Below are 11965 nucleotides of genomic sequence, written 5' to 3'. Positions count from 1 at the left end.
ACCATGTTAAGCCAGGAAAATCCAAGCCGCCGAATAGTAGGATAGGAGCCTTTGGGTATGATAGTGTTATTTCACAAATAGTTCCGCGAAAATGTGACATATAGCTGGTATTAGCATCGGAAGAGCGATAGCATACTCTAATATTATTAGGTTCATCGGGACCTTTCGGGATTACAAAAAGAATTTCCAACGGGGAAGAGATGTCAAGTGCGTGACAGTAGAAATGGCGATTCGTAGCTGTTAACACACCACCGCCGCGTCCTTCCACACGGACGTCACGAAATGTCACATGAAACGTCGAGAAGGCAGTTCCGAATTATCTGTTGATGAGTTTAATCAAGTTTGCGTTAGCATGCGAACGCTGCTATCAGAGGTGCTGATGAGACTTCCAGTGTAATCGCACTTAGGCAGCACGCTTCTGTTGTCAGTGTAAACAATAGGCAGCGGACATGAACAGGTTACTGTTCTACTATTAGCAGATAGATATGGTGATTGTGGAGTAACTCTTTGCGCAGAATGATCATAAATGCAAGTGCAGCTCGCGACTATTTCTTTATCAGAGTGAAGTCTGATTGGTTTCTACTGAAATTTCTTAAGTACCGTAGGTTGTTAACGGGCGAGACTAGTGTTTGGTGAATATTCGGGGAGTAGAATGCTAATACCAGAGCTTTCTTATTTTAGATAAACCTGACAGAACGCGTTATTTTTTTTTTCGCGTTTAAATCAGAAAATTTTACTATGATTCTTTTATTTTCATTACCTTTAAAAGACTCCTCTTCGGCGAGCATGTTCAATGTCGTCCGATCGAACGACAGTATCAAGATTGATTTTGTAACCCTCGATCTCCAAGAAGCCTCAGACTGGACCCGTGTTTAGCGGCTGTAATCTGTTGGACCACTCTCGACCGACGCGCCCTGTTCTCACAGCTGTTTATTCTGCACGTAAGCTCGGCGACGTTGCCGGCGTTTACTTCGGCTATGGATTCTGAATGTCATACACTTTTAGCCCTATTGCAGCGATTGAAGAACAGCCTTGTCCAATTTTCGCAATCCGGTTCTCTATATCTTCGAATGCTGCGTCGTTAAGGGACAATTTGGTTCGGATGGCTTTCATTTCATTCAGGAGGGACAGTTGTCCCGCTCCTACTTCGTCGAGAGTGGACATAAGGTCACCTGGAGTTTGCGTTGCTACATAACGAAGGCAATGACCAGGGTTAAGTTCAATCTGCTGATACGAGCAACACTGGGAGGAGGGTATAAGTAAACAATATCAATACAGCAGCACAAGTTCGATATCTCATATATCTGATTAAGGCGCGGGCAACAACACGCAACCAGTACCTTTTTCACATGCCGGTGCAAATTTACAGTTGTGAATGGCTCAACAGACCAATTACTAAATATTTACTACATTACGTTATAAATTAAAACACGTGTTGTTTCGTGTACAAATGTACTATATTTATCTTACTAATATATATATTTACTATATATATATATATATAACTTATATATTAATATTAGGTTATATATTTTCTGTTTTAAGCCGACGCTATGCTTAAACCTGCATTCTTCCTGTTCTTGTGTTTTCTATTTCTGGTGTAAACCACCCTGCGTAAATTTTAAGTGTCGGAGTTGCAGCACCAATAAATAAATACAATTTCCTTTATCCCAATGCGCGTGTGTTTTTTTTCCAGTAAGAATATCAGATACAATGTCTTGTTTGACTGCGCATAATGCCGTAGGGAACAAAGCCAGTCAGCGGCACACCTGTAAGGGCAATACGGACAGCTACACAAGCTGATTACGATGTCTCGAGAATGCCCCGTCAACTCGGCGAGAAATGCCCTTTACCTCCCCCCCCCCCCGCCAATGACCAGGGGCTAGGCAAAGAAAGCTTTCCTTTAAATCGTGCTCTTTAAAGTTGGGTCAATTAGAAAAAGAACATTGCTGGTACCTACGAGTGTTTCGCGATGTGCTTACACGTACATGCGCCCGCGCGTTCGTTCTGGCACCGGCGACGCAGCGGGCCCGTCCACTAACTACTAGCAAGAGGATGTCGCACGAGCGCAGTAAACGTGAGCAGCCTGAATGGCGCGCTTCGGCAGTTTTATGTGGGAGACGGTGCTGTCGTCGTCGGCTGGTAGGTGAAGCTGGCGCACGCGAAGAGCGCCACCGACATGGTCTTGAGCAGCACGAGCATGGCGGCCATGTTGCGGCTCAACGCCGCGTTGTCGTAGATGGCGCAGTGGCCGGAGTCGTTCGTGTCGCCGTCGAACACGGACGACCAGATCTCGCAGGCCATGTCCACTGCCTTGCCGAAGATGAGCGGAGCCGGAATGGTGCCTGCGTTTTTAGGGCGGAGGGCGAACCTTGAGTTCAGTTTCCCGTTACACGGAAAGAACGACGATCGATCGAGTCGAGCGTAAATTGCAGCATTCAGTCGAGTGAGCGTAAAGTCGGCCTGTCCTTTCGCACCGTACATTTTTTAAAGCGCACCACCTAGTCGCCCGTTCTTGCGGCCAGCATCGGCGTAAGCGATCGAACGAGCACAGCGAAGGTTGAAACAACGAACGCGGAGCGCAGCGGGGGATGAAAGACGCGAGGAGGAAAGCGGGAGAGGAGAGTGCAGCGGTACCGTGAGGCGGAAAGCGGAGGAGGAGGCTATATGCGAAAGCGTGAGAAGAACAGCGTAGTACGGCGACGATGGAGAAAGCAGCGCGCGTCGTCGGGGAGGTCTGTCGGGGTGGTTGCTGCTGTGAATCGCTCACACGGGTCACCCACGCGTTGCCTCTCGCGATTACCAGAGTAGTGAGGCAGTTCCGCCGCACTTCGCTCCGTTTTCAACCTGCCGCACGAGACGGAGTGCTGGCGCCAACCAATGTGTAGCGAAATGAAAGCACGTATGGAGCTGCGCTCAAATTTTGCATTAGGGAGCACCGTAATCGCCGATGAAGAAAATTGTTTATTGAAAAGGATGGTCCAGCAGTTTTGGTTGTGGTGGCCTCAGGTGGCGGGTCGAAGTCCTTGGATTCGGCCGGCATCTACGGATTGCCGGACGGCCCAGAGTTGGTCTTTCAACTACGAACTTTTGAGAGCCACCTCCCAGCGACGGCGACGCAGACGGAGAAGGCCCCCGGCGGCCCCCGCAGCTGGGACGGCGTCGGGAAGATGCGAGCTAGAGGCTTCCCGTACGCTGGCAATGGCCGCGCTTATGAACGCGTCGCGAACGGCGGCGGTTTCAGTACCGTTGTTGCCGGCACATTCCAGAGCAGGTGTCGCAACGTTGCTCTCTGTCCGCACGCTTTCCACGCATCGGTTGGGTATAATCCTGGGTAGCAGTGGTGTAAGACGACCGGACTAGGGTAGATGTGTTTTTGGAATAATCGCCGGTGCACCCTTACGTGTCTCCTCGCAATCCTTCCTACGACAAGCAACAAACATCGCTTTCGCCCTCACGACACGGTTCGCTGCGTCGGTGTCTAGCACTACGTATTTGCATAAACTGCTGTTTACATTTCTGCATAGCTTGTGAACTCGATAGTGCATAAACATTGCGTGACATTATCAGTTGCATACAATCACAACAAAGAAACTTGTACGGACTGTATTTGCTTTCACAGCATTTAAGTGGCCGCTTCACCTCGATATCAACATGTGCGTTGGATCTGCATAAGTTTTTGTCATCCAGGATGTGTGTGGGGGGGGAGGGGGGGAGAAAGGGGGACACCCAGGAAACCCCAATAATGCCGTCAAGGATGACCGCTTGTACCCTCTTAATGGAGGACAACGAAATGCCTCACCTAGGAGACGTATGCAGGCCCACTGTACACCTAAGGCGAACGACTTCTGCTTTGGCGTGACGCACCTGCACATAAAAATTCGCGTGTAGAAAAAGACAGTTTACAACAGCGCTGCACGTCTAAAGACGACTCAAAGTAGCCGAACGTCTAGTTACGTCAAACAGGCTATTTGAACTGTAGAAGACCGTGGACTTAGCGTAGTTGGCATTTATTGCATGACTTGTTTATTGCACATATGAAAACCTAGTGGCACCTAGTGGTTTACCCTTCCTCAGCGGTAAACATGTCATGCAGGTTGTTCACGGACTGTGCTGACCAACACGTCGCCGACAGTGACAGTGGCCTTAGGTGTTTACTTTCACATTTTGCTCCATGGCCAACTACGATTACACCGATCAAACACGACCTTACAAAAAACAATATTATTCAAGCTTGCAGAATGATTATGCGCTAAAGCCTAAGCACAACGTGCAAGTAATTACCAAAGGAATTCCCATGCTGCTGGCTATGAAAGACACTCAACTATACATGGCCCAGCGTGGAGCCCACGATTGAGATGTGTCGTGCCCTAGTTTGTCAAAAATGCCGAGGAGACCGGGACGACTGCAATAAATGGATACTTTACGAAACAGCACTAAGACGGCCCTTTCTTTAGCCTCGTCTGTTACATGCAGTGCTGTTTCGTTTTTAAGTTATAAACACAAACCAACTAATTCAAGCCTCCTTGTTCCCGCAGTTCTCGATGCAAAATGCTTCAAATAGAGAACGCGTTTTACACTCACGCTGATGTAGGACACCTGTGTTCTGAAATGAGGAAGTTATTTAATGGTACCTTCGACAGTGATTAGCTATAGATGATGTCGCTCCTCTGTAGGCTCTCCTTGCGCGCGGTCCCTCGTTAACCTGCCATTTAGGCACGTTCTGGTCTTACCGTTAGAGCAGGCGCGCCACATGCGCACCCCACAGTCTTCTAGCTTGCAAAGCACTTCGTACCTGCACGAGACAAAGTGCACGGCGCGCTCCTTAAAATTCGCGCGGGAAACGCGTTCCACAATTCTAGCAACCGGCAACATCGTCTCACAGTATTGGTTGTACGGAAGCCCACCTGATGGTGACGCTGATGCCCGGCGCACTGATGTAGAAGGTACTGAAGAGGCAAACGAATGTGGCCGCCATGTAGAAGGTGTAGGCGGAGCACTCCTGCGTACAGCGCACCCGCTCGGCCTCCACCACGTGTTCGGTGTCGTTGTAGTCGCCTTCTAATTCGATGCAGTCGCAATCAGTGTAGAGCTGCAGGCGAGCGTCACGCTTGACTTAGCATAATAGCGTTGGAAACGTGCCGCCACTGCAATAAAGGAATTAAACTCACGCGTACGACGCATTATAGTTCCACGCAATAACTTCTTTTCGAGGGGCGGCGAAATAAATAAATTAATTAATTATGACAGAAGCCATGTCCCGTCGACTGTCGATGGTAATGCGGTAGCATTCAACCAACATTGCGACAACACGCGTTGCCGCCGTCGAAACGAGTTTCTGTATGAGGCGTGTACTGCAGCCGGACTCCTCTTTTGCACTTGCCTAAGAACGCTTCGCGCCATCTAGCGCTGCCGCCGCGAGGCTTGTGCATGGCCTCCGAAACGCACGACGCGGCGGTGCGAACGAATGCTGAGAAACGCGTTATGCGGCCACCGAACTCCTCTCTTGCGCTTCTTTCCCGACATGCTGCGTCATCTAGTCACACTATCGAGTAGTCTGCGTTAGGCCTCCGAGACGATAAGTGTGGTGCGCCTGTGCGTGCGAACGCTGATGATTGTGTAGCAACCGGCCGCCTCTACGTTGTCACCGCTCCGCGGAAAGCCAGTTTACCTCGCCGTGACTCGCCGTGGGAATCACTGCCTCCTGCTCTTTCTTGGAATCCAGGCGCCTCCCCGACTGGGGCGCCACCACAGCCACTCGGTAAACCCGCTTTTACCTTTGAATAAAGCCAGTCGACTTCCCGTGCTGAAGCTGCCAGAATGTGTATTCCTTGCCTGCAATTAACCGAGCTCCCAACAATTCTTCCCTCGCTTTCTGCACACTCAGTGGCACCAGGAGTTTATAGGAGAGGTACACATAGTCAGTGCATTCATGAAGCATCTCGCTAAGGTGATGGCATGGAAGGCGTTCTTTGGAAAACGACGCATACCCGGTTCCTTTGTGGCGCAGCCGGATAGTGCGTCGGGTTGCTGTCCTTAAGGAACCCTTGTGACGTGGGTTCGATGCCGCTCAATGTTGGATAAATTTAAGGGATCCTTTTTGTGATCGTACAGCGGTTCGTACCGATTTCATGTACCTATTTGCTCAAGTTGGCATCGAAGACGTTCACTGAAGAGCGGTGCACACCTACTGGTACTTACCAAGTTACCCAAGTTATCATGGCAGAGGTTGATTGAAGATCAACGCCGACGAAGTGACACATATTAAGTGGTCATAAACCAACCCCCAGTAGTCTGCGGATAAGATATCATACGCTGCTGTGAACATTTCAGCCAAGTTTTGCTGTAGTACGCGGTGCGTGAAGCTCGCAGTCCGGGCGCGAAGTATCCTTTCTTTCAAACACTCTCTTTTCAACAGAAGCCTACTTCTCATTCTCTTCTGGACGCTTTATTTCGTAATAAAGCGGATTCCACACGCGGTTGCTTTGAGCAAGAACTAACGCCAATCAATAGCGTTGTCTGGATCAGCGCACTTTTTGCTACTCGTAGTGTGTATATTTATTTACGAAGTTCAATAAACAGGGTTAAGTAAGCAAAAATTTGCTTTCGAATGTCGATAATAGTTACGTGCTTCCGGAAGAAGCCGACTATAGCTATACTCATGTACTCTCAGTCGCGGCCGCCCGCGTAGTAATATAAACTTTGGCCATCCTGCTTGAAGGTATCGTCGCGAGCCTCGCTAATTTCGGCTAGTTTTGAACACTCAACTGGCCTCGAAGCACGCGGAACTAAAGGTTAGACCCCACGCGCGCTTGCCAGCACGTGCTCACTCCTGGCCGCTCCTGGCCAGACGCCTTGGCAGACTAATTGATAGTAGCCACATGCGCAGTTTGCATGTGGCTACTATTCGTCGGTTAAGCTGGTTAAGTTAAGCTGGTTAAGCTAAGTTAAACTGGTTAAGTTAGGCTGGTTAAGTTAAGCTGGCCACAGCGGGTGCCCGCACCACGTAGCTCGGTCAGACTGTAGGAAATAAGCGCGAGCACGCACTCAAACCCTGTCACGCAAAAAGCAAACGCTGCGCATACGCACTGCAGCAGCTGCGTGTAGCTGTGTAGCTGCGGTCTTCCACGCAGCATGTACGCAGTGTAGATACCGCGGCCGCCGCCGTGTGCCTCCACGAGTGCACTGGCAACGCCGGCTAAGCGCACTGCGCCTCGCCGAGGGCGACCGCGTTTGGCTTACGTCAGGCGCGTCATGGGCACCGAAATCGGAAGTAGTGGCGTCTACGTTAACATCCAAAAACAAACCTGAACTGCGTGCCACGGTGACATTTAGAAGGCGGGGCGCTGTGGGTGTGCACCGCTACGCCGTAGTCTTCGCAGTGCAAGGCATAGAAGAAGGAGCGGCAGCACAGCAATGAGTGTGTTCGATTATTTGCCAATAACTTCGCTTCTGCTGAATGCACTGAAGTCCTTTTTTTGCGGCAAAGTATTTCTGAAATAGCATGTTTTAGCTTCAAATGCATTCCTCCCCTTCGATATACTACAACGCGTTCTTATCGAGCAGTCCAGAGGCAAGAAGCATAGCGGGATGTTGTGATCTGAAATGCCTGCAATAATTTCTGTCTGTGCTTGGTGCCCTGAAAAATGATCGCTGATTAGTATAAGGTCAAGGATATTGTTTGCTGAACTTTGCTTACGCGTAGGTTTCAGGATTATTTGGTGAGGTTTAAATAACATGAGGTGAACCAGAATTTCTGAAGATGATGATGTGTGATGCATAGTTAGCCAGTTCACGTCCGGAAGGTTAAAATCTCCCATAAGGATAATTCTAGAGTTGTTAGCATATCGGTGTAGAAACTCATCAATGGCAGAAGTGCTCTCATCACCAGAAGAGGGGCTTCTACAGAAGTAACCTACACAAATAGTAGTATTGTTACGAAGAAGTCTGCAAAACGCGCTGACCTGACACATCTGGCATTAAACAAATGTGAGGTTTTTCTTTATCACAAGAGCTACGCCACCGCCACGGGAACCCCGATCTTTGCAAATGACTGAATAGCTCGGCGGAATGATTTCGTGGCTGGAGTTAACAGGTTTTCGAAAGATTATATTTTGTTTAGTAAGCTTCTTGCATTTACATTTATGATTGTCAGTTGTCTTATCGAGCTGTTCCCCGCGTCATTGGCGGGCCGCTTATTTTTTTTTATTCCTCTTCGTTTTTTTAAGGGGTACTTTTTCATTGGTTTCGTCGCATAAAAGGCGCGACTGTTGATGTACAGTTTGTCAAAGGCGAGGGAGACTTTGTCGTGTTATTCGCGATTTTCTTTGGCACTGTTCCACAGTTTCTTTCTAATGTCCCCAATTTTAGGAGAAACATCTTCCCCAATGGCGAGTTTTGAGCCTTTAAGTTTAAAACGTTTTTTTCAATATTGCTGATCTGTCGCGGGAATTTAGAAGTTTAGAAATTACCGGCCTAGTCCTTTTCGCTTGCGGTCTGCCTAACCGGTGTATGCGTTCTATGGTAACTGGGTCCAGCTCTAGGATATCTTGTACGATATCTGTGCTAACTGTCTGTTCAAGACTGTCGCTCGTTTCTTCTTACAATTCCGGTATGCCATAAACTATTAAGTAAGCTCTCCTGCTTCTGTTCTCAAGGTCATCGATTTTTTGTTCCATGGTTTCTATTATGCGACTGATGCGGGAAATCTCGGTCTGAAAAGATTGTACTTTATTTTCTAGAAGGGCTATGGTATCTAACTTGGTCTCTGTATCTGCAAGATGTTCTTCCTTTATTTCTTTGATATCAGCAGCAATTTCCTTCAGTTGCTTAACGATGTCCTTTAGTTCAGGGCGAGGGTTTGTTTCAATGTCTCCTGATAACAGTAGCAACTTCCACAGAAATACAGCTATATCAAACACCCCGTGACATAGCTTGTGATTGTGATTTGGTGAATCAGGTTTGCTTTATTCGGCCAAATGAAGCAGAGTGCAAATAAATAGCACAATTATTTCACGTGAACATTTCTACTGTAACAAACTGACTTCAGCAGACTGACAGCATAAGCAATCACATAAGTGATGGCAGAACAATTACAACATTGGTTAGTAAAACTGTGCTCTGTCAGAGTATTGCCCACATTGTCAATAAACACCTTGGTAACAGTCTGAACTACTAAACTTTCTCAAATAAGTAAAGATGGTTAATCAGTGTCGCCTTTGAGATTTGTTCTACACAAACGTTAACGGGCTACCGTTAAGGGCCCTGTGCCGCAGAAAAGCTTGTGGCGGCGTCAGGCGTCAGCGCTGGCCATCTCGTGAGCGAAAAATCATTCCGAACGACGCATACCGAACCCCGCAGGCCCTCCGCGTGTCGCATAGTAGTTACTGAACTGACTGAATTACTAAAAAGAAAGATGCGTAAGAAAATTCGTATGTACACGATGTACGCAGGCGTAGGAGGAGAGAAAATAAAGAGCCAGAAAGCTTGTCTTCGTGCACAGTGTTAGACGCCAACGTTTCCGGGAAAACCTTACAGTCACATGAGCTCCAGTTATCAGGAAACGTGAGGAGCAGTCAGAGATCTTTGAATGCTTTCCCGTTACACTATTAAAGTCGAAGCTTAAGAGTGCTCCAAGTTTTATTTTCATTAAGAATTTTAGGATATACCTCATTAAAGCGTATGGTGGCGACTTGCGGTGATATGTAGTAGGACAAAAGTGTTTACATCATTGAACAGGATGTCGCGTATTGTAAGCAAGCATGGAACGATTTAGTTTCAACGAGAAAACGAGAATGTTATTATTACCAAGAACTGCGATTTTGTACATTATCAGTTAGCTACAGTGATCCAGCACGGTGACATTGAGAAGATCAAACGCAATGAAGTCTGGGCGAGTGTTGGTTCGCACTATCGCCAAGTTCGCGAATAAAGGTGTCGTGCCTTCATGAGCAAGAAGAATTTTCAGTTCATTTTGTTTTGTTGTTTCGCGCACGTTGTTTAAGCAAAAAATAATTTGTCATGTATAACCATAGTATGCCAGAATCATTGCTTGTTGAACTATAGTACGCGTTTACGGCGATCCACTATATAATATATTCTATTTATTCTTAATCTTATACTATGGACCAAACGAAAGGATTCAGCAGAAACTACACCCAAGGATTTTACTGCTTGTACAATCTTCATTTTACTATTGTCTGAAGTAAGATAAAAGTTGGAGCCATATACAGATTTTTTTCGGTATAAGCAAATTTGAATTGCTTTTATGTTGAATAATCATTTGGCAATTTTCAGTGCCCATTGCCTTAAATATTCCAGAAGATAATTGCCTGTAATGCATAGTTGAAGTTCCGTTTTACTTGAAATCAGCATGGTTATATCGTCAGCGTACTATAATATTTTCTGCAATGACGGCAAGAAATTAGTATTAGTGTTAATGTACAGAAGGACCAGCAGAGGCCCCAAAATTCTTCCTTCTGGTGCACCAGATAAGAGGGATGCTAGTTCAGAATGCACGTTGCCCTTAACAATCAACCGGTTTTCGCTGTTTCAGGCACGATTCTAGTAATGCTAGTCTGTTCTTCTAATTACATAATGTCGCCGTTTTCGTGATGTTCATTGCGTAGGTCGAATGCTATCGAAAAGTCCACATATATATCAAGAACCAATTATTCTGCTGCAAATGCGCTATTTCTTATGCCCTTTTATTTCATCAGTGCTATTTATGTGCATATTTGCTGTCGGAATGCCAACCGACAATTAGGTCAGACAGATTTATTCCCTAAGAACTTGCCTAATTTCGTCTTCTCTATTCTTTTCTATTATCGGAATAATGGAGATTGCTCGAAATCAAGGCAAATTTGATGCGGCACTCGCTTTAGGGATAACAGTAGTTTTCACTATCTGCGATTTTTCATGAAAAGCTGGTGCACAGAGAGAAAGGTTATTGAGGTGCATCCCCACTCTGTACTCTGGCCGACACGCCATACTTAACGCTCCCCTAGAGCACTGGCGCCATTTTTCTATCTAGCAACATTTGTGCGAAACTACGCGCCGTCCTCTAATTCGGTGTTCCGAAAATGGCGGTGCGCAATGTTCCTAAACACGGGTCGGCGAAAGCTCCCCGACAGCGGGCACTCGTGCAGCCGAGCCACTGACCGTGGTTGAGGCCTTGACGTCCTGGGTCTCGTTGCGGCAGCCGGCCAGGCACGGTGACGTGTACATCTTGGAGTCCCGACCACAGATGGGATTGAAGCTGAGCGGACACATGCAGTCGCTGCTGCACTTGGGCGTGAGTACCCTGCGGCGAGGAGGAGGAGGAGGAGGAGGCAACAGAGTGACGGGGGCACGCTCGCGCGATGCTCTCTATAGACCACGGCCTCAGAGATCAGGCGAGACGCGCTGACACCGCGCGCCCCCACCCGGTCTTGAAGGCTATGTATAGAGCACGAAGTCTCCTGCGAAAAATTACTAGACGCAACTCTCGCAGTGCAATCGTTCGGCTGCCACAGATGTGGTCAACTTACATGGATTTGTCTAACCTAACTTTCCTCGAGTTTTACTGAGCAATTTTTGTTGGAAACTGTGCTACCGGCAGTTTCGCATCCGCCTTAGCAGCAGTGACCCTACGGGTCCAAGGAAATGTGGATCCCGTGCACTGTCAGCCTGCTATGCAAAAAAGTAATACGTGTTTTCAAGGTGGCTCGCACAAGACCCTACTACATTTTTAAGTGCTACGTTCCTACAACATCCCCTAAAAGTTACTCAGAAGCCGACGACGATGGCCCAACCAAACTCCCGGCCCTAACAGGTGAATTGTCTGACTGCGTCGGAGGATGAGGTCTTCGATGGCTACAACAGAAGTGCAAGAAATGTTGATTTTCTGCACCTAAATGTATTGTTACTTCTTTCTGCTAAAATCAGTGGCTGGTAAAAAAGTTTGTTGACGGAAATTGAATGCTTT

General features: G+C 47.4%; 1 protein-coding gene across 1 annotated transcript in view; it reads right to left on the bottom strand.

Moving 5' to 3' along the window:
* Positions 1-2109: 2109 nt before the first annotated feature.
* The window catches only part of LOC142559334 (solute carrier organic anion transporter family member 4A1-like), a 56017-nt gene continuing 46161 nt past the window's right edge, over positions 2110-11965 (bottom strand). Inside the window, exons 8-11 of the mRNA XM_075670948.1 lie at positions 11161-11302; positions 4908-5092; positions 3803-3867; positions 2110-2345 (exon numbers count right to left, since the gene is read on the bottom strand). Coding sequence (XP_075527063.1) covers positions 2110-2345; positions 3803-3867; positions 4908-5092; positions 11161-11302 — 628 coding nt within the window. The remainder of the gene's footprint in view (positions 2346-3802; positions 3868-4907; positions 5093-11160; positions 11303-11965) is intronic.

The sequence above is a fragment of the Dermacentor variabilis genome, chromosome 10 (genome assembly GCF_050947875.1).
Source record: "Dermacentor variabilis isolate Ectoservices chromosome 10, ASM5094787v1, whole genome shotgun sequence".
NCBI lineage: Eukaryota > Metazoa > Arthropoda > Arachnida > Ixodida > Ixodidae > Dermacentor > Dermacentor variabilis.
This window is presented reverse-complemented; position numbering and strand designations above follow the sequence as displayed.